Below are 23,813 nucleotides of genomic sequence, written 5' to 3' on the forward strand. Positions count from 1 at the left end.
TTTGAAGAATTTCACAGGTCTCTGTTGAAGTAGAAAACTTTGATTCCTTGAGAGAAAATCTCTCAAGCAGTTCCTACTCAGACTATTGTTAGGTCACCTTCCTGTTTTCCTTTCTGTTTTAACAGTTTGGAAAAAAAAACCCCACAAAAATTATAAACCCACCCTCTAACTACAAGTCTTTTCTTAAGAGCTTATTTCACTAAGTGAACCAAACTTTTGTCTCTACTACAACAATATGTGTTGTTCTCTACTGATGGGCGAAATGGCTTGCCATAGTTCTGTGTTACAAGGGAGGGGAAAAGGAGACTATGACAAGATTATCACAAATACCTTCTATGATAAAATGTAGTGGAACAATGAGCTATTTGTACTTGTTGTTAATAGCTCACTGTATGTTCCTTAACTTATCATTGAAGTGTGACTTTCCAGTGGTAATGCCCACTTTCTATTGAGCTTGGTAAATATGAGTAATTATCAAAATAGTAGTGTTTTAATTACGTTTGTGCAAACTCCCTTCCTGTGCCCAGCCACATGAGCTTCTTACAACCGTAGGCTGCATAACTGTGGATTATTTGACCAGGTATTCTGTCACCCTTCTCTGGGTCCAAGAATTTGGGTTTTTTAGCCTTGAATAGCTACAAAATACTTTGTTTTTAGTAGATAGGAGCAGCAAGAGAATGAAAGAAGTTGAAGTAAAAGGATTTTGGGTTTTTTTTAAGGACTATCTACACTGATGATCAGATGTTTCCATCTAATGGAAATACTTGGTGAGAATGCGGGGGTGGAGGCACTCTGAAGGACTGCTTTTAGAGGAGTTTCAGGAGGGAGCAGTACACAGAGACGTGGAAACAGGAGAATAGCGTTTGAAAATGTAGTATAATATATTATGTAGTAGCAACCTATTTCCATTAAAGAAAATTAACTGGGAGAAAGCAGCATGTGTGTATGGTAGGCTGCCTGCACATGCATGCTAAGAAATTAAAGAAAGAGAGCTGCTACTGGCTGTGTTGGTATTTGGCTGCAGCCTGTGTTATGCCAGGGCTCATTTCTACATGCTGAAACAGTCTGATTTAATTCAGCAGGGTTGGGAGAGGGAGCAAGGCTACCAGCCCTCCTGTGGTGGTCTCTCCTGGCAAATGAGTTGGGAATTGTGAGAAAAACATCCTTTGAAAAGATTGGTGCAGTCACTGTATGAGGTAAAACCTCCCTGCTTAGCTGGGAGCTCATCTCAAACATGCCGTGCTGTACCCAAGAGCACTATGTGCTGGCATAACTCTCTTTTTGTTTAAGAGCTATTCTCTTCAGCACAGGATTTTTAATAATTTGTCAAGAATGTAGCATTGCAGAAACTACTGTCCTGCTGGTGCCTTGAAGATCGGGAGAAGGCTGGAATGTCAGACTTTAAATAGAGCAGCTGCTTTTGTGGGAAAAAAAGGGTAGAGCTTGGGCAGCACATATTTAAAACTAAGGAAGAGAGAATTTACAGTTGTTGAGGTTACCTTTGACTATGTTTTTCTACAAGCTGTTTTTTTAGGACTAAGAGATGGACTGTTTCTTACATTCACCAAAAGTCCCAGAGAAGAATGCTGAACTATTTTGAAACGGCAGCCTTTTCACTCTGATGTCTGGCATTCACTCGGTGGAGCTATAAACATCTGGTTTCTTGTGTACCTGTTCTGAGCATGGCATACTGAACTTTTAAAGGTTGCTAATGCACTAGCTAATAAACTGTGATTTTTATATTTAACAGATCAATGAATGTGCCTGTAAACTTTTACTTTAATTACCCTGCTTGCTGAAAACTATCTTGAGAAAGCTCCTGCAGCACTTGCCTTTTTTTCTTCTCCCCTGTTTGCTAGTGGCTGCAGGTCAGAATTGTCTGGTTCTTGTGATGTTGCCAAGTCATGGCAAATAACATGTCCAATAACATACCTACCGTACTATAAAGTTTATTACAACACAGATCTTACCTGAATTCTCAGATACTCTTGTCCTAGAGCGCAAGGGTAGTTTTAGGGGCTTGGAATGACAAGGTGGATGGAGTTCTCCCAGTCCCAGCTTGGCTCTGGCAAACTTCTACCTCTATCCCAATGCTTGGGAACTGAAGGAGGTGATTCACCCCCTATAGCATTGGGAAAAGATAATTGGGCTAGTCATCTGGCCCTTCTGGATAACCCATTTTCCACCTATTGCCAGTTACTGACTGCTCTGTTAGCTGCTGAAGCAGTAATCTGAAAGTTCAGGGTTCAAGCCCTGCTGACATACAATATGAATGCAAGGAAGCGATTTCCACTGTAGATAATAGGAATTGTTTTTCCCTCTTGTTACATGTCCTGTAAACAAAGCCAGGATGTAAGAGACACAAATAGCCCAGCATGTAAAAGAGATTTAAGTTAGTTAGGTGAGAGTCAGGCATTTGCAAGCTGGGAAGTAATGGTTTCATGGCTGCCTGCACAATTGTTGTTCTGACCTTTTGTTGGATGCAGCTTTCAGTAGGGCAATGACCTGTCTTTCTCTTTTATTTCCCTCGAAGAGCTCACTCATTTTGCAGCCTGCCATAAAGCAGAGTTAACATCGTTAGTGCAATTTTTGCTGTCTCTTGTAACAATGAGTTGTCGAGCTTTTAACCAGAGGATAACATGTTAGTGAAGACACAATTACATGAATATTCCTGAAGCCACAGTTCCTTGTGCTTCTATGGTTACAGCGGAGAAACATGCAGGAGTGTGTCTGTTTGGACTGTTACCAGTAATCTTCTCCTTACTGTTTTAATAATTTCATTCTCAATAGCCTGCCACTACTCCTGTGCCATGGCTTTTCTTTACTGCTTGATGTTTTCTTCTTTTTTGTGTTGTCTTTTTAATTAGTATTCACTCAGCTTCAGGCGGTGCAGAAGACTTCCCTCCCCTTCCATGGCATAAAATTGAGCCAGCAGCCTGAAAGATGTGTTTTGGCCTGGAAGCTTTTGCATAGAGTTGCAAGAACTGACTCATAACGCTCAACCGCCTTTCAGCCTATATAGCAGGAGTTATAATAAGGCATCCTGGGTTCTGTAAACTGTTCTCTGCTAGGGATGGGAAAGTAAAGGGATTGGAGAGGCAGAGTATGTCTTGCTTCAAGATGAATTACCCAATTTTGTAAACTCAGGTAACTGGTTTTATGGTCTTGATTTGGATGATTATGCTTCACTGAAAAAGGTGTGGATGACGGCCATCGGCTTGCTATTTGTGTACTAAAATATCCTTATCCCATGATCAAGTCTCCAGCTAAGGTTCTGTATGAACAAAGCTTGGAGAAATAGGATGCACAGTTCTCTTAACATCTTATTTTATAGACGCAATGCCTTGCCCAAACCTCTTATTGAGCTACAACAATATCCTGAAAATGAATCTTTGGCCATGTCTCCTTCTGGTACAACCAGATCTGCTGTATCTCCAGGAGAGGTAGTCGCACTGAAGTATATAAATGACCAGTTTGCAAACATAGCGAGGGCATTCTAGTACAATCCATTTCTGCCCTTGGTGTCATTCCTCCTGCTGAGAAGCTACTGGGGAAGTATCTGTTTTGCTGGGGAAATAAGCAAATTGAAGTTCCCAAATCAGCATGTGAAATAGCCTCACACTCTGTTCTTTAAACCATGAGCCTGGATGGAAGCCTTGTCATAAAAGGAAGGACACACAGTACTCCTCAGCTAATGAGAAGAAAATGTATTTTTAACCAAATAGTGAAATAATGGTGACTTGTATTCAGTTCTTTTTCCCATTTTGAGTTCACAGAGAGATGAAGTATACATGAGAGATGAAGAATCTGCTGAGTTCTTACTACTGTCCTATAAACACATTTTTTTTGTACTTCAGATCATTATTAAATGACTGAAAGCTAACTGTACTAGGACATAAGACTTGGAAAGTGTAGCAGATTTCTGTGATTCTTGTACTCTGTGGCAAAAACAAGTTTGAAAGGAACATACCATGTAGTAGGTTAACCTAGAAGGGTCTGGTGAGCATTTGTCCACTGTGCTCCTTGTATATTGTGTGTCACAGGGTAAACTACAACCTGATTTAATAAATATAAGAAAATCTCATAAAAAGAGACAGTAAAAGCCAAATATTGCAATTTGATACTATTGGGGAACTACTGGGTAGTTAGTAACAGAGTGAGTGGACTACAGCCCACACTGTGTAAGTGAGCAGGAAAAGAAATCCAGTTCTCTTATCAGCCTGATTTTGAGGAATATTCCTACTCAAGAGTAAGTCTGTCTCAAAATAATGCAAAAATGCATGGTTTTAATGTGCATATCCATAATATGTTAAATTGGATTAAGTTCCAGTACAGTACTTCTGCTGTGGCAGCAGCTCAGACAAGCACTGCCTTTTTCAGAATGGAACAAATATGGTTTAAACTTCAGTTCAGTTATGAATGGTTTAGAACATGGATAAACCTACTAAAGGTAGTTGATGCTGTATAGAAAATACAGTGCTTTGTGCATTAGAAATTTATTTAAAAGTAAGATATGGTTGGTGGGCTGCCAGTATGGGATTGAGGAAAGTGTAGATTGCCTCCTTGAAGGAAAAGGAAATTAAATTCAGTCTCTGAAAACAAGAATTACAGTTTCTAGATTGGAAAATAAGAGAAAAGGCTTGTAATATGAGAATATTGCATAAACCCAGGAGTGTGTGTGTGTGGAAAGAGATGGGAATCAGTAGTGATATGCTGGAAAATAATGTAATGTTTTTGTGTGTTCTTGCTCATTCAGGTATCAGATTAACCATAAGTAAGTGAAAAACTTCGTAAAATGTTATGTTAAATGTCCTACTGTGAGTTTAACATGCCTGTTAAAATTTGTGTACTGTCCAATACTTAGGGAGCATTTTGGTACCAATTATTTTTCAGTCTTCGAATATTTATTTTTCTGAATGTGTGTATACATATACATGCCTGTAAAAAAAACCCAACGAAACTTGTCTCACCATGCCTGAATGTAACAGAATCCACTTACTAGGATTTTTTCTATGCTTTACTGGAGCAGAATCTGATCAAAGCCTTTGTAAGGTTTTCTTAGCGGTGTTACTCTTCTTTTTGAGTTGTTGTCCCCTGCCCTCCCCTATGTATTCTAGCACAAGTTAGCACTGCTTCTTTCCTTTGGCCAGTGGTGAGTGAGGAGGTTGTTTTCAGGTTTAGGAAGCACCAGCTGGTGCCCTTGTCCAGGAGACTGGGGAGTGAAAGGAAGATTTGGGGTCATAGCTGATTCTGTAGCGTCCAGTTTTATGGAGGCAAACGTGTTGGTGAGACTCCAAAGAGTTCATTATTCAAAGCAAAGCAAAAAAGCACCTCTGCTTATTATAAACACACTATCATCAAAATACCTAATCTTCTCTAACAATCAAAAATACCTCTGCTTGGGTACTAAATATCAGAATAGGTTTTGGGCTGGTATTTTAGCTTTTGTGGAAGGAGCCATTGCATACTTTCCCAGAATCTTAAGCTATCAACTGAATTTCCTGTTGGTGCCTTTTCTGTCCATTTAAAAAAAAAAAAGTATTAAAAAAATACCATCACTAGCTACCTCTGTTTTGACAACTGTTACCAAAAACTGGCAGAGCCTGTTGTTGACAGAGGAGTTTTTGATGTAGGTACTGAGACTATATATGTGACGTAACGTTTGTGGGGCAGCTCTTGAAATTATTGTTTGGACTCCTGGCTGCAGGTGGGAGTTGAGTACTCTCGAATCAGTAGAGTATACTAGGAGGTGGTAAAATACATAGTTACTGGTAAAATACAGATAATTTAGATGAATAAAGATGTCAAAAGGGTGCACAAGCATGTATTTTTTTTAAAGGAAGGTAAAGACACATTGTCTTCTTTTTTCAGAGATACTGATGGTAGCTGTACCTAAACAGCAGTTTAAAAGATGTGCCTTGGCCTGGCACTTAGGCAGTGAGCCAGATCAAGGTGCTGAGCAGACTCTGGGACCAACTGGGTGCTGATATTTCTGCAGGGGAGGAGACAAAAATGTGTGGGTCTGTGGTAGCCCAGTCTTGGGTTGACTTAAACTACTGAGAAGCTGCACCTTCAGGATAATGTGGCAGTTAAGTGTTTCGAGAGGATTGCCTCTCAAAGAACTTGGATCTACTTTCTCTCTCTTTGAGAAGTAAAATTTAATTTTATCTGTTGAAGTGTTAACTGCTTTAAGGATTCTTCCAACCCCTTGTTCTCTCTCTGGAAAATAAGCTCTCTGGCTTATTTTTCCCTTTGTCCTATTGTTACTCCAGTTCACTCTTCTTTCTGTAATTTCAGTGATAATTTAAGCTTGAACTCTTGAATGGTTGGAGTTGCTTAAAAATTAAAAAAAAAAAATATTGGAGCAGAAAGTTTGTATGAACACAGTCTGGCTGCTGTCTTTGTTCAACTTACTTCTAGACCTGTGAGGATTTGGATATGTCAAGGTGATGGTTTCTGACCAGATCTGTGCCAAGTAGTATTTATGTTGCACCACTTCATGCCTTGCAGTAACAGACCCGTCTTTTGGCACAACAGTTGTAAAGATGAATGAGAAAGCTGGTTATACCATACTTAAGTGACTTGAAATCTGAAATTTGCTGGATCTCTCTAGCTGCTGGTAGCTGATAGAGTTTTTACAGTGGGTAACCTCAGGACAGTATTACTACAGCTCTATTGAGTGAATGGTAAACGTTTTCAAACTAAAAAGAAAGCTTAAGAGTAAGAAAGAATGAGAGAAGCAGTATTTAGTGTGCTAAAACTGAAACTTCCTTATCAGATGACTAATGGTAGTATGTCTTAACCTTTTGGTTTAGGTTATGTTCTCTTCAATTTGGCCTCCAGTGGAGAATACCTAATGTGAACTCTGCTGCAGTCTGTTGTAGGTGCACATTGACATAACTGAACCAAAGGCATGTAGATTCTGCGTAGAGACTTCGATGTGTAATTTGAGGTGTACTTTTGGACTATATTCACCTAAGAGTCTCACAGCCTACTTAGGAGGCTGGCTGTTAATGTAAATACACCTACACATTCCCGGGTATCTTCATTAAGAGCTTTTAATTTTTGTTGTCTTTTTTTATTGTTAAGAAAAAGATGAATTGACTTGTGGTGCCTGAGGGATCAGGCTTTGTTGCTTATCCTGAAAGAATTATCTTTGCTGTTCAAGTTCATTGGAAACTCCAGCTCCTATGTGGTTGAAACTGAGCATAACATCGGGTTGTGCTAGCAAGTTGTGAACCTGCAGGGCAAGAGGAAGCTCAGTTCTTTGGCAAAAGATTTGTCATGAAACGTGGTGTTTTCACCAAGAAGGCTCATGTGCCTCATACCCTGCTCTATGCTCAGCTGGGTGGCTTCCAGCAATTACAGGTGTGTGTGGGTAAAGTAAATAAATCCAACTTGCTTTGTTACTCTTTAGTTGCCTAGGAATCTTGTGGGATGAAAGATGAGATGGGATTTCGCTCTTTTGTGAAGTGAAAAGCGACCCTTTAGTGTTTGGGATGTGATGGGACTGAGTATTTATTTTATGTCTTTCAAAAGACTTCACTACTTTGCCTCTGGAATAAGTGGTTATTGGATAGAAAGGGGCAGGATTATCTATCTGCCCAACCTACCTCTGTCCATTTCAGAGCAACTTGCTGCTTATGCTGTCTGCAGCTTTTCACTCTCAACTCCACTGAGATATTTGTTCAGCATTGCCACTGGTGGCTGTGCCTGACGGCTGCCTTCTTGTTCCTTCTTCTCTCTGCTGAAGTTCTTAAGCTCTCCTGCGTCCTAAGAAATGGCTCAGGGTTTGCTTTGCCTCTTGCAAAGATGATTCTGTGCCTGGGGCTGCAAGTCTTGCTAGGATCAGCCTAAATTTGACTATATAAAACACATGGAAGTGGATAAGTCTTAACTGTTTCTTTGGTGATGTTAAAGAATGACCATTTGTAAACATGACCAAATAAGTATCTCTATGGGAGATTTTTTAAGCTTATTTTCACAGCCTTCATTTTTTGGAAGGTAAGATGGCCAATTCCCTACTGTATATATTTTTTTCCCTGTCTCCTGGAAGAAGGATATGGTTGTTGTGTGTGTGCTGTTCTTATTTGAAAATCCATTTACATTGTCATATTGTAGGAATGTATCCTGATTTGTTTTAACATTTTTTTTTCCTTTCTGTAGGTATCTTCTGTGAGAATAATGCTTACGGTCTCATGTATAGTATGTCTATATATTGGATAGTGAAATAAGCAATTGATTTATTATAAGCATTCCTAAGCATGTACTCTTAACAGCATTCACAAATATTTAACTTTTGGAATTACTCTGGTGTCAGCTATTTTGAATATAAGCAGACTGGCTCAATTCCAGTCATATTTGTGGAAACAAATACTGTGGATGCTCACAAATCAAAACGTGACGGTACTAGTTGGAAAAAGAAGCAAGGGCTATTTGAACTGGAAAGTCAAGCAGTTATGAAGTGGTAAAATCACAGCTGCTGTGTCAACCTCAATTTTTTGGTCTTCATACTTGCCTGGTATCACTGGGTGATGTGGGAGTCCAGAGGGAAATGCACTACGTGCTCAGGTAGTTAAAGGCTGTAGTATAATGTGTTCACGCTGTGAGGCACATTTAAGGTTGCACTATGATCTGTAAATCTTACTCTTGCTAATTTGAGTGCATGACTTAGTAACTGTTATCCACCCCTCAGGAACATCCCCAAAAACCCATTGGAAATTAAACTTTGCCTGATGTTGGCAGCTGATGATGATTCCTTAGACCCTGCAAGCTACGGTGCTATTGCTTTTAGGGACAATTTCTGAGAGCTCGCAACAAAGAAAGGTGATACTTCAGACTGATGTGCCTACTGTAGCATTTAAAGTTTCCTTCTCAAACAGCTGTAAAATAAATGCAAATTTAAAATAGATAATCTTTTAAATAAACTATTTTCCATGCTGTAGAAGATTCTGTTTAGACTACCTTTCTGTGAAAAAGGGGTTTTTTTCATCATGACAATTGAAAACGAGTCCATACTGCCAGAACTAGTTTCCTGATGAAACTTTTTACCCTCCCTCTGTCATTTATGTGATTAGCTGGTCTTCAGAAAACAAAAATTTGAATATTGTGCTGCTTTAAATAAGGAAAAGAACATTCCCATTCTCCCAAGTAGCCCTTGTTTGCATTAAAAGCCATCTGAATCTGTTTGGATCAGACTTACCAAAACAAACAGAGTGTACTTTGGATTAAAAACTAAGGGATGGTGAATTTGCCTTGGAATTAAAAAGTCCCGAGTAACTGGAAATTATGACTTCATGGTGTCTATTAGACTATCTGAGCTGCCACAGGACATATCTGAGGCATATTCTTTCGATGAGTTAGTTGCTGTAATTTGCAGTGGTCATGTTGTGAGCCCTCCAAATGTCAGCATCCTGTTTACTTGCTTTGAAGCCCAACAGTTACTACATTTTATGTCTCCAGTTTGTGCTATTGGAAGAATGTAGCCTATGATATGTAGAATGGATACTTCCCCTGGGTGAGCTGACACTGAATTGTTTTGCAGTTCTTGATTTGTTGGATGAAGATGTTATGTACAGTTACTGGGAAGGCAGAAATTATTTAGATTTGTCAGCCTGTCTTGGAGAAATGGACTTTTGTTAAATTTAAAAAACCCAAAACCACAGCTGCTTGAAATGCAATTGGAATATTGCTGATGTAAGTAAAACTGTAATGGTTTGTTTCTACCGCTTATTCTGGAGTAAGTGGTCTTCTATGAGTTCCCAGCAATACCTTTTGGAGCGTGAGGTGCACAGTTTCTTTTGTGCATAATTTTAAGTCTGTTTTTATCCTGTATACATTTATATTGAATGTTCTGAATGACATCTAAATGTCTAGCTTGCTACCAGGTTGTATGAAATTAAGAAGAAATGCCCGTGGCACAGGTGCTGTTTACAGTGCCCCTTTCTAGTGAGCAGAAGTGGTTCTGTCCTGCACAGGAATGAGTATAATTCCTGAAATGTCTAGTTTTATTGTTTTGTCCACACCAAATGACTTCCTCTGATCTCTATTAACTGAGTCCTTATTCTTGTTTGACATGAAACTATGTTACAGACTGAGATTGAGGTCTATATTAAGGTCAAATAAGTGCTTTATGTATGTTATGTCAAACTTACGAGGGGAGTTTATTACTGTTTCTGGGAGTGAGATAACTTCTTGAGAGACAGAAAGAATACACTTAATTCTGTTCTGCTGACGTGGTGATACTGAACAGTACATTACTATGAGTTTTGTCTTGATTTAAAATGTCTTATATCAGTATATTAAAAGATGGATACTTAGAAAGTATTACTTTTCCCTATTTGGCCTTGACTTTGGGCTGTTACACCCTATTCTAAATTGTCTGAAGCTTACTATTGTGTCCTACCATTTGAAATGCATAGGAGCATATTCATTACCTTTGCCTATTGTTGGTGCTTGAACAGTAAGTGAAAGCAAGAGTACTGTCTCTTGAAAAACTGGAAGTGGTCTCCTGACAGTGAACTCTCTTACAAAAGGTAGCAGTGGATGTGTCTGTGCCTCAGTATCTGCTGGGTGCTAGTCTTTCTCTCCTCGCACACCCTTTGTATTTTTTTTCTTCCTAAGACTAGTAAGACCAAACTACATTGCAGTCTTCTGGGAGAAGTCTTCTGCTAGCATTATCTGAGGCTCTTCAAAGAAATGTTGCATGAATAAAAATACGCAGCAGCCACTGATTCTAGGAACAACAAGGGTTTTTGTCTTGGAGCCCAAGACTATCAGCATACCAGCCTGTGTTATCATGGAGGAAAAATAGGCCTTAGATGTACGATTACCTGTAGTCCTCAGAGGTGATGCCAGCTTGTCAAACCAGGATGTGTGAAAAGAGATCAGTGTCCTGCAATGTGACACTGAGTTGTAAGGTACACACCCAACAACTTTTGTACGCTCAAGATAGCAGCAGTAGAGGGTGCGGCAGTAGGCGTAAGTTAGTCTCTTGCATCACACTGTGCACGTACTTGTGAAGTTTGAGCTTTGAGGATTTGGTCTTCTCCTTAGGATCTTTAAAATGGGACATATAGCATGAGCTAGTTATGGGAAGGGTCACAAATGAAATGCTACGGCGTAAAGTCAGTGTGGATTTGGTGGTATAACCACCTCTGTCAGAGTTGTGGCTGGTACAAGCCCAGGAGCACCCTGTATTAGAGGTGCCTAAAGGGCTGTGGAACAACACCTTGGGTCTGAAGCATCCTGGTGATTTGAGTTTTCCCAGTTTGAGGTTTCAGCAATGAAACCTAAATTTAGCGTGAACCTGCGTTGACTAATTTTAACGTTCTGCTGCTGCATGAGACTCTGTCTAGAGTTACGCAGCCACTGGTGATCGTAGCCCAGGCTTGCCTTGATGCACTAAAATAGTAGTTGGACTTGAGGTCTAGGGGGTTTTTTTCCTCCCTAGGTGTATAAATATTCCAGTGTTAAAGGCACATATTTTGCAATAGCTATGCTGTATGGTTTCCATTGTGAGATATTCTCCCACCATGGTTAAATGTGGATCTTAAAGCAATGAGCTGAGCCATTTCTGCAGAGCTCTGTTAACACCTTAAATAATTTTTGCTTCTGTCTTTGCAGCAGACTCTTTTCTGTGCTGCCACACGTTGTGTACTGAAGCGAAAGCAGAATTGTAAGCTTGCCCATGTCACTCGTGTAGCACCTGTGGGTATTGCCGTGCAGCTGCCACAGGGCTGAGGGACAGGACACAAGTTTGATAGCATCAGAACTGGGAGAGCTGCAAGAGGATTGGCATGAGATAGTGCCGAAATGCAGGAATCATCATTGGACTTGTGTGGATATAGATCTTTGGGTCTGCATAGGATGTTGAGCGCAACTGTTGGCCATCCCTGTGACTGTAACTGTCTTGGGGCAGGGTGGGTGGAATCTGGTCAAGGGAATGGTTTTGAAACCTATGAACAGCAACACTGTGTGAACTAGTCACAGTCGTACGGTTCTGTAGCAGGTAGTATCCAAGGCTTTGTTCTAACTCTGCAAAGAATTACTTCAGGAGTATAAACCAGCTACTGTTTCCAAACTCTTCTTACGTTCCTTATAGAAATTGGGAAAAAAATGTTGGAAGTGCTAAAGCAAATGAAAAGAAATGTACTTGAATTGCGTATTGTCTGTGTGATTATAGTTCAGGATGAGTTGTTTTGGAGGTCATGAGGAAATAGTATCCAGTCTGAGCTTGTGTGTTTTACCTGATATAACTTAAAGCCTCAGATATATGATGGAATGTCGTAATCCTGTACAGTCTTGGGTCCAGGATGGGAAAACACTCTTTTTCCTAAATAAGCTTTGACGTTAGCCCTTATGGTTTAGATTTTTATTCAAGATAAGTCATAAATCATTCTTAGAGTTGATGCATCTTTTCCACTGTAAAATTTGAAAGTAAGGATAGCATTCGTTTATGTTGGACTATGATAGTTACCGTCTTCATCTTGTATGGTTTTAAAATGTAAAGTAGAAATCGTAAACCTATGAAAACAAAGACTGTAAGAAATTGTAATTATGGGGGAATTGGAAGTATAAAACAAATGTTTTAAACTGCTGATCTCTCCACCCCTCCCTAATTTATTTCAGGTTTATGACTCCGACTGTTGCGACAGCATTCTTCTGGAGCTGCGGGAATATCTGCCGAAATACTTTGGTGTCTGGTCACCACCTACTGCACCAAATGGTACTGTTCTAATTTTATCTGTTAATCTAAACCTCCTGGAAAAATCTTTTGGAGACCAACTTTTGGCAGTTGTGAGCTCTCTAGGGTTTTTTAAAATTTTGTTTTGTAACCCATTAATATTCCATCTAATAACCAGTTCCAGTTTGCAGCCCTCTGGATGGAATAGATCTTTGGGGTCTTCCCTCAGGGAACCTGAGTCATGGCTGTTTGCATGGCAAACATCAGCTGAGGTGCTGGACTTGGTGCCTATTTTCTTGGAGCTGCTGCTGTGGTCTGGGTCACATTGGAGGAGCAGGCTGATTGCATGTTGATATCTAGTCAGACCGTCAGAGCAAGAGACAGATGCTGTGTAAGAATGAAAAAATAGGTAAGTTGAGGCTGAAGGAGAGGTGCTCAAACTGGAATCTACTGCTCGATCTTTAGAGGTAGGACCACGTTGCTGTGCCCTATCATACAAAGCTGCTACTGCAGCAGATACCTTGCTGGGAAGCTCTGCTTCTCGTCCTGTTACCAGTTTGAGTTCAACAAAACTCTGGGATCTTAACCTTGTGTTTGTATAACATGTTGGGAGTCAGGAAGAAAAGCGTATTTTGAGAGGACAATTGGAAGATGGTCTCCTCAAGAGAAAAGAGACATCATTGATGTCTTTTAAACAGAAACTAGCTTTTCTTCCGGGGACTTGTATTCCCACTGGGGAAATGTAGCGTGTGGAATGTACAGAAACAAGAGAGTTCTGTCAAGTCTATTTGAATACATGGGCACCAAAAATCGACGCTGTGCTACTTCAATATAACTCTCTTCTGCTTATGCTGTCACTTGATAGATTTGTTTCCCAAAGAGAGTAGTAAGGCAGTGTCCAAAGACACTGCCTAAAGTCTGTGAAATGAAATGCAAGGAGGATTGTGGTAATTACCCTGTATTTTCTTGGCTCAGATTTGCTTTCCTGCTTTTGTATTTGGCACTAACTCAAATAGCTCTAGTGGAGCTATCTTTTTCCTTCTGTCATACTTTTGTGTGTGTAATGGAGCTCACTTAATGTCCCCTCCGAATTGCAAATCAATTTTTTCTATTCGCAGTAGGATCTTAAGATGTAAAAATATATGGTCTAGCCAAGATCTGGTAATTCAACACATCCTGGGTTTACTTTGGGAATTCACTAGCACTGTGAACCATGGGGCTGAATTTTGGCAGGTCTCCAGCAGCAGTCCAGATATAGCTGGTAGGAATAACTGTTTAAAGGAAGAGTAACTTTTGATTTTGTTTGTTTTGCTTCCTGAAAAGACTGTGCAGTACCAGGAGCCCTCTTCATAGAAAGCTGTGGCGGGGATTCAAACAAAACACTCCATTGCCAACTCAGTTATCTGTAGTATTAATGACTTTTGTGTAGCCTTGATGAAATCAAATACACGGGAGATGATGGAACTTAACACAACACATACATGCTGGATACACCCCAAAGCTAGGGAGGCAGGCAGGCATGTTAGAAGTCACCTCTTATTTAGGAGATGTTTGAAAGTGCAGTTTTGCTGATACCAGACATGAAGGATAGCCTTTGTAATGCATTTGTGTGTGTGCATCAGTGTTTGGCACCAGAGGTGAAAAGAATCAGCAGTGTTGCATAAAAAGTAGGAAAACATGTTTAGAAAAATAGGAAGTGAGGAAGTAACCACACAGCGGAGGGACATAGAGAAGCTATTTTTGGGAAGTTGGGCATGGGTTTGTTGCCCGTCCCCCCAGATGAACGGTTGATTAACTGTTGATTTTGTTGGTTCAAAAAATTGCACAATATTTTTAGCTGTTGTGGTGTCCCAATGACATTAGATGAATGAATCTAGCTGCTAGGAAGGTATCTAGTTTTTAAATGTAGATTGAGGATGTATTTGTAGGTTTTTGCAATCTTTACATAGGAAGCCTGACCTTTCTTTTGGCAGTTGCTGCTTTACAGGCTCTGGGGATCTAGCTGTATACAATCTTTTAGTAGTGAACTCAATAATTCCTTATTGTTGCTAAATTGGACATAGATGACTTATAAAAAATCCTAAAAAATAAACAGTATTTCTGTAGCCACACTGTGCTTGCTGCCTGTTCTGAACCATATGTATCTTTAAGAGTGTTTGTGTGGAGGAACAAAACAAAAAGTGTTTGTGAGGAGTGGTTTGCCAGGGCAGAGAGGGGATGACCACGGATGTCCTTGTTTCATATGAAGTTAATTGAGATAAGGAAGAAGGAGGGCTCTTTGGTGAATGTGTGGTGAATCTTTCTTGTAAGTGTAATATCATAGTTACGTTCTTGGATAGAGGATTGAGAGTTTCAGTGGGTTCCTACAGACATGAAGAGATTTGTAGGCTTGTGGTAGGAAAAAAAGAGAGTAATTTAATTTGGGAACACTCTGAACTTGATCTGTGACGATCTTGAAATTTTCATTTGACAGCTAAGCAGGAAATGTGGTGGGTAAGGTTGAGAACATACAGACTTTATTTTCCTAGCAGAAATATTTAGAGAGAAAGATAAATTTTCTATGCTGAAAATGAAGGTGAAATTGCTAGGTTAAATGGATGAAATGTGTTGCGTAAATGTGAATATAGAAAGTGTTGTGGAAAAGGAGGACTGATATTCACAGTATCAAGAAAATTTGTAAAATAACTGTCCTGTTATGTTGAAATCACATACCCAGTACTGCTGCCCAGGAGATGGGTGACACTCCGTCTCCCTAAGCTAATGAAAAATTGAAGTGAGACAATTGGATTTGAACTAAGGGTTCACTGATATCGTGGCCATTTGGAGTGTATTAATAAAGAACTATAGAAGTTGTTGTAAAGATGTAGGAGCTATGGTAAACGTTTTATATCTCCTGCTGAGAGTTCTGGGGTTTGCTGCCTACTTGTTGCCCCAGCATTTTTTTTTTAAGTAACTTAACAGCTGCTCATTTCATACTCTGCTCGAATTTTTATTGCCTGAACTGAGAATGTGATAGATAAATATAAGCCAGCTTCCAACCTTTCTTTTCTTCCCTTGTTACTGGGAGCAACAGAGGCTTTTCCATGCTTACTCGTATGCTTTTAGAGATGTCTTATAAGTAACGAGAAGTCAGATGCCTCAAGTTATTTTGGCACTTCAGTTCCAGTGAGGACCAGACACATCAGCACGTACATGCTGAGGCCTGCAGTGGTTCATGCCTTGCATATTTGCTGAATTCTGGTGGCCTTTTGGTTTGTCTCCCTTGGGACTATAATAAAATATGTAAATAATGTGTCAGGCCACATCTTCCTGTCTCCTTCCCTGCAGCTGAAAAATACAAAAGAGGAGAGCAAGCCTCTGAGGAATGATTTGTTTAAAACCTTGGAATATATAGTCAGGATTATCTACCAAAACAAAGATGGAGAAATGGTTATTATTTTCTTCAAGGGGTTCTAATTTAATTTAATTTTAGATGGTGAGTATCTGGTTTTCAGAAGCACGTTGGATTGGCAGTGTACTACATTGTAATTTAGAAAGTCAGAACTGCTTGAAAATTCTGTGATTTACTTTTTTAAACAAAAGGAGGAAAGGCAGGAGAGGGCTATAGTTATCTAGTCTCAGCTGCAGGTTTGTTGATGACTTTGAGAAGGACACTTGAGGTTAGATCCTCAAAGACTATGAATGGGCACCTGCCTTGAAAAGACAGAGCAGTGATACTTACCTGTGTCTCAATATATAGCCTGTTTTGTTGATCTTCATCTGAATGCTTTGAGATATTGTAGGGGTAACAGTTGAAAGTTGTGATAGCTTCTGCTACTGTGGTTTTGGATTCTGTTTCAGTTGACCATAGATCTTCAACACCAACCATGCAAATAAGAACCAAAGTGCCAGGAACAACAAAGCATAAACATTTAATGCATTTGTCTGAAGCTGTAATGGGAAAAAACTCCCAGACTTAGAGTTTTTATTGTGGTGACATTGCTCTCCCTGCAAGAGGGTTTTTGAGAGGGAGGAGTGTGCACTGAGCAGATGTAACATAGGCCTAATTCTGAGCTAACAGTTGACTAATGATGAAGACTTAAAGAACAATTCCAAAAAATGAGACAGATGAATCACTTCTGGGTAATTTGTAGCCTTTGCCAAGAAATTAGTGTTTCTCAGGGTTAGTATTACCTCCTAAGTTATTTAAATGCTTAATTTTTATAAAGCAGTAATTGTTACATTTTTAGGAGGTCAATGAGGGAGATGTTCTAGTGTAACAGATCTGAAGTGGGTAGGGAACTAAAAAGTAATAGTTACTTAAAACTTTTAAATATTTGGGAGGTGATGAATGTTGGTGCAAATCTCAAAGAAGGGTTTGAACCAGTGGAGTGGAGGACAGCAGGTAACTATGAGTGCTCCAAAAATGCCTCTGATGGAAAGAGCACAACTATCTTGCCAGCCTGTTGTCTGAAGGAAAGTGTGCTGGGTTTTGGGAGAGTTAAGTTCTTCTTTTTAAGCGAATTATTTATATGGGTTCATTTTTTGTGACTATGTAAATGCATTATAGAATTAGGTGTTTTACGCTACTAAACAATTTGTGTAATTTGTGGTATCTTGCAATTTGTATGATTTGCTAACAGTTTGATTTCTGAGGTGCTCAAAGCATTTTGGAGTTGGTGACTGCAGCTATTTTCTAGAAATGTTTTTGTACTTATTTTCTTTCTCCTCCTCCCATGGCATACCTCTAGCTCAATGCTTTTCAGAGCTAAGTACTGAAAACTTTGAAATTCAGTTAGTTGTTGTTTTCTGGGTTGTTTTAAAATGATGACACAAATCTGTTGATTACAGTAATTTCTGTGACTTGCAAAAAGGACAACTCTGAAGGATGACATGGAGACTTTCTCACTTTGTTTCCATAACAGCTAACAGGTTATGTGGACTCCCCTGGATTCAGTAGCGGGCCCCCAAACCCTAGAAAAGCTGAGATGTTTGTATAAAAACTTTGAATTACAGAAAGTGGCACCTGCAGTTCAGCTGATACAGAATGCACTTCCTGGGCAGTGTCTCGCTTCTCCATAGGGGATATCTAGTGAGCAAATGTCAATTATGTTTCCTGCTTGTGTCTTCTCAAAGTTAAATATGAGTTATTTTAGCTTGGATATTGTGCATCTGTAGCTAACCAACCTTGTTTATGGGTGAGCTAGTCCATTTCTGCACTAGCTAGTTGGATTCTGTAACCCAAAGGGTGTGGAAGAGTACAGTGAAAAGTACAGAAGAGTTAGTAGAAGACCTTTTTTTTTCCAAATAGTGTATTGGTTTGCGTGCTTTCCTACCAATGACTTTACATTAACAACATACTTAGTCCCCTTTATACACTAAGCAGGCATCTGAGGATTAAAGCAAACCTATTTCAGATTGATACATGCATACTTTGGGGAACTGCGACATTTGGTCATGATGATGTAAAAATGGAAGCTCTAAACAGGATGTTAAAGGAATAAAAGTCCCTTTAATTTCTTATCCTTAAGAAAATGTTTCTACTTATTAAATGGAAATACAACGTTAGTTCTTCCTTTTATCTTGACTCTGATTTTGTTACCTGTCTGTCCAACTGTGGGAAAACATCACCTTGTCCCTCTTTTCTCTTTAACTTGTTTAGCTTGCTTTGGCCAACCTCATTTTAGGTTATGCTGCAGGAATGGGAAATAATATAATGAGTTTATGTATTCAGATTGTGTTAAAGCCAAAGTAGAACACTTACAGAGTAGACTGTACTTGAAAGGAAATAAAACCTTAGTGTGAAGTTTGTGACTGATAACAAGTAGGTTTGAAGAAGCCGGTGTGAAGGATGAGATGTGTGTTAATGCTGAGTGCATATCATGCCCCAGCAAAGGCAAGCTTCCTCTAAGCAGAACTGTCTGGAATCTGACAGTTACTGAAGTTTCTTTTCTGGTTTTGTTCTGACAATCAGTGCTGTAGATCATGTTGTTAGTAGTCTCTTCACCTGCACTGGAGAAAAGTCTAAACCAGTTTGACCAGGTTTTAGATACTCCTTTAAATCTTCAGACACTCCAAGGGCTTGGGGTTTTTTGTTGCACTTACCCTCCCAAAGGGACTTCTGGAAACGGATGAAAGGCAGACTAGGCTTTGAGAAATGTTTTCCCCAAAAAGGTGTGCCATGAGAAATGAGTACGGACAGGAGTGGCATGAAAAAAGGAAAGATGAGGTGCCTTTAGGTCCATGTAGAGCAGACTCTGAAATATTAATTTCATTTGCAAAACGACACAAAGAAAATTGCCATTTTAATTCTAGTTCTTTTGCACGGAGAAAGCCCTTTCACTGTCTACATTGCAAAACCAGCCATGTAGCAACCTGCATTTGTATGTGATTATTAATGCTATTTGAATTATTAAGCAATTAACATACAAGCTACTCATGAATTTAATCCGGCCAATAATTTGAAGTTGAGTGCTAGGTTACCACACTTCAATTGTGTACTATTTTCTAAACAATAAGGCACTTAGAATTTCTTGCCAACTGAATTTGTGGGTGTCAATGACCATGATTTAGTCTGTATTCAGAGACAAATTTGACTCTTAAAGATCTCATGTGATCTCACTGTTCTGTTTCCTCTGAAGCAGCTCAGCAGAAACTACATAATTATTTTGCTCTGACCCACTGTTTATTAAAGTTTTGTCTCTTTTAACAGATACGTATCTAAAACTGGAAGACGTGACCCGTAAGTTTAATAAGCCTTGCATAATGGATGTAAAAATAGGTCAGAAAAGTTACGATCCCTATGCTTCAGCTGAGAAGATACAGCAGCAGGTCAGCAAGTACCCGCTGATGGAAGAGATTGGCTTTTTGGTACTTGGCATGAGGGTAAGAACTTGTTTTGTTTTCAGATTCAACTTAAGCTCTGACTGCTTGTCCCACACCAGATACAGCGCTGTTTCTTCTAGCAAATGACACTCCTTTTGAGTTTTATGTAAATAAAGCGTTATCTGAGTATGTTGGTAGTACTGGTATCAACTGTTGTGTGAAATGTGTTCCAAAACAGTGCTCATGTTCACAGTGAGTGTTTAACTTGGCCGAATCCCTCCTGGGAATGTATTTGCAACCCAAGTTCTGAATGTGTATACAAAAAAGGGGTTGGGACAGACTGTAGTGATCTGAAACTTGCCGGTAGTTGCAGTTAATTGTTACATAGCAGATTCAAAATTATCAAAGGATTTTTTTTGACTTCTAGGCTTCTGTCAGAGATTTAATACTGATCCAGTCTTTTTGCTAATTAAATAATGAGCTGTATCGTCTCCATTTTTAAAAATAAAAAATAATTTTAATGTAACTTTTCTTTTTAGGGAGGAGTAAGTTAGCTGCAGAAGTGAAGCACGTAGCTATAATTAGCTACTTATGTTCTACATTTAAAAAGATTTCCACCCAAAGAAAACCTCTTTGATACTTCCATGCTTGAGGAAAAACTGTCAGTTGAAGGTTAGTTTGAGGTGATAAGGCCCTGCAGATATCTTTATTAACTCTATCACATATCTTTATTAACTCTGTCACATTTCCTTATCTTGGGTGAGGAGAAAGATGAAGATTTGATGTTTTTGTATTGGCTACTCTAAAGCTTGAATGTAAAGAAAAGCTGTACAGAACATTTGTGGGTCAGAAGCATAAATATGTTGATGTCAGTAAGACATTCCTGATGCAATGCATTTAATGTACTTTTTTCTGCTGCTGGCGGCACAGGAATAATTTTCTTCTTGATGCGAGGTTTTTGTTTTCCCTCTGGCATACACAGAGCCAGGGCTGCTTGAGCTCTGCATCAGTCAGCATAAATTGCTTAAGAGTTTGATAAGCTTCCCCATTGCTGTTAGATAGCAACAGCACACAGATTGCAGCATTGCTTGAAATAATTCTAATATCTCTGTAATGTTTTATACTTAATTGCCTCAACTCTGTCTTTAGATTATCTTTTACAGCTAGAAATTATAGTGGTCATGAGCAGTAATTATGTAAGCCTATGAGAGAGAATGTGGGAGGTGAGTCAAAAACCAGTCAAAGAGTTGAGATGGAGAAGGAAGGCTGGAGATTATAGCTTTGGATTTGGTTTATGTTGTTATGTAACCTTTCTTATCTGGAGCATAAAACAATGTACTTCACATCCTTTGTTTTGTGACACTGCAAAGGGAATGAATGCTTCCTTCCATGCTATTTCTGCTCAAGATTATTGGTTCTAATGTTGGTATTTATTGGTATCTTTATCCTGTTGCAGCAATTCTTCCAGTTTCCTAATTAAAACTGAACTTAGAATGATAGTTCCTCCAAGCGCTGCAATTTCCTATCCACTGTTTAAGTACATGAATTTATTCTGCCTTTGGTACCAAATTGCATGTTGGAAGCTATTTTCCAAAAAGAATTCAAAAGGTTTCTTTTCCCCTCATGCAACACTTAGCAGAGTTCAAACTCACCAGGCCTTTTCTCTATTCAGCTTGCTACTTCTGGATTACGAGGGGGCTCTGCCTCTCTGCTTGCCTTATTTTTGCAAGATTCTGGCCATAATGTAAAATGCTTTTCTATACAGACAGTAACTGCCTCTAACAGCTGACATACTGGATAAAGCTTGGTAGTGTTTGCTGAGCAAAGCATTGTATAACATGATTGAGAAAGGAAGGGAGTTTGTTTTTACTTTCCCCCTTCAATAATATTTTTAACATGGAGATGGGCTTACTTATTAAGTTTCTATTTTAGAACAGGAAGAAAAAGAAGACCAAGAAAAATAGAAAATGTGTTTATATTTTTTAAAGTACACATCATAGAAGCTGTCATGAAGATATAAACATAAATGTGTTATAGGTTGGGGGGCATGGTTTGCCCCAAAATTTATTTATAATGTTTTTTTTTTTCCTTAAAAGGCATTAATACAGCTTTTTTAATGCACTGGTAAATAAACTGTCATCTGTTTGTATGTAAAATATGTATGGTTTGTCCTTAAAAGAAGTTAGTCTCCTATGTGGCAGAGCTTTGATTTATGTACATGGCTCTGGCATTCGGCATGTGCTAAACTATATTGATCTTAATGCACTGAATATGTTCATGGAAACACTTTTAAAAAATACAGTCATTTCAGTAACATTGGTTAACAACCCACTTTCAGACGTAGTGGAGAGATTCCTTTCTTTAACAGATGAGGACATAGTTTCATTGTGAAAGTAGTGACTTTAAACTGGAAAATTAAAGTACAGTTCCAACGGCAAAAGTACACATTGCAATATGTGTTTAATAGTAGACATATAAATGTATAGGACATATCTCTTTGTAGTGGATACAGTATTAAAAATAGTGTTTTGTGTGCTGTTGAATGCAGACAGAATGTGTGGGTTGTGATCTCATTTCAAACTAGTAATCCTTTCAGAATCCCCAGTTCCTGATTCCTGCAGGTTTTCTTTTTCTTGATTGCAACATCACCTAGTTCATAATATTTCTGAACCGAGTTTTTAAAGCACAAGCTGGTGATTACATAACTTTACCAATATAATCCATTGTTAACTTCTGTGGTGTGTGCCCATGAGCTACTGCATACAGTAATGCATTTATCTCATCAAAACTGTTTTTACAAATGTATTTCCTAATGTACAGTCTCTGTTCCTGCAGGATACTTTAAAACTGACTGTATCTGAGTCTGTTTTAGAGTTCTTTATGAACTCTGTCTACTTTTGTGGTAGTTTTCATAAGCCCTGGTATGTTAATAACAATACTTAGGAAGGGAGAAATAAATAAGCCATTAAATCCTGCATCTAGTGTTCATATTCTTCCACAGTAAAAAATGACCAGAACTGAGTTTTTTGATGTGTAAGTCTAATTCAAGCGTTGACATTTAAGAACATAGGAAGGCAAAACAAAAGAAAAAATAAAAGACCTCATGAAACTAAAAAGACCTAACAGAACCCCACATCAAGCCAAAGAAACCAACCAAAAGCCCTGAAAAAAAAAGCAACCCTCCAAACAAGCAATCGCACCAAAAAGTCTGGCCATGGATGTCTGCAGTGTTTGAAACACCCAGCACACCCAGGCTCTGGTTGGTCTCTCTGTGCTGGCTTTGGTGCCACTCCTTTCTTCTTTTTGCACTTTGGGTCCTGGTTCTTGCCTTTGAGTTCGACTCATCTGTTTTTCAGTCTGGCGGTGCTGAATCTGTGCTGTGGGACTGAATGCAGCAGTTCCTCTGAGTCTGGTATCCGGTAGTGGGTTGCAGGGTATGATTCAGGAGTTTATTTGTAGAGCCCAGGAGATGCATCTGGCATCCTCAGGGGTGACTTCCAGCAGATGGGTACCCTGACTTTTTTTCCCACTGGCTTTTCCTTACACAAAAGACTTGTCATGTCTATGGCAGCTGGTCCACTTGTGTCCTTATGGCTGGTGAGATTTGCTGTATGTTAGGAAAAAGCTCATGATGGATGGATGAGGTGAGAGGTGGCCTGCCCCTGCCCCCCGCCCCCGTTTTTTATGTATATATAGATATATATATATATATATATACACATACACACACAAAGGAGGCATAATAAAAGGCATTTATTTTAATGAGATGCTTCATAGTAGTGTTGGCTGTCCAGAATTATGTATTAAGCTATTTCTAAATGGTTCATGATTTAATTGTGGTATTGGTCTTTTATTTAGGAGATTATTACTCTGCTTTTTCACTGAATTAGTTTCAACATAATTTCACAACTTCTTTACATAAATAGCTTACTAAAACTTTATATTGATTGTCAGAGTGTTTGATGGTGTACTTGATCATATAAAGCACTCTGTCAAATATCAGAAGCAAAAAGATGGAGTAATACATAAGTAGAATCTTGGAAATGGAGGAGCAGGGAGGCATCCCTCTTGTGCTGAATTTTCAAGCTGGTAGCAAGCAGGGATGTGTGTAATTTTATTTCTTGGGATCTAGCAACAATGTAAGGTATGTTTTGTTTTTATAAAAAAGTTAGGCAGAGGTGTTCAGATGAATGGATTTAGATAAATGGGTATGCTCTCAGCAGCAGTAACAGTATTATAGTATTGCCATAAAGCAGTGGTATCGAATAAGAGAATGTATTTTTAAAACGAATCCCTTTATTTATATTTCTTCAAATCCCTCTTT

General features: G+C 39.0%; 1 protein-coding gene across 1 annotated transcript in view; it reads left to right on the forward strand.

Moving 5' to 3' along the window:
• The window catches only part of IPMK (inositol polyphosphate multikinase), a 41,344-nt gene that overhangs the window by 8,376 nt on the left and 9,155 nt on the right, over positions 1-23,813 (forward strand). Inside the window, exons 3-4 of the mRNA XM_062000856.1 lie at positions 12,631-12,727; positions 19,377-19,549. Of these exons, the coding sequence (XP_061856840.1) occupies positions 12,631-12,727; positions 19,377-19,549 (270 nt within the window). The remainder of the gene's footprint in view (positions 1-12,630; positions 12,728-19,376; positions 19,550-23,813) is intronic.

The sequence above is a fragment of the Colius striatus genome, chromosome 8 (assembly GCF_028858725.1).
Source record: "Colius striatus isolate bColStr4 chromosome 8, bColStr4.1.hap1, whole genome shotgun sequence".
NCBI lineage: Eukaryota > Metazoa > Chordata > Aves > Coliiformes > Coliidae > Colius > Colius striatus.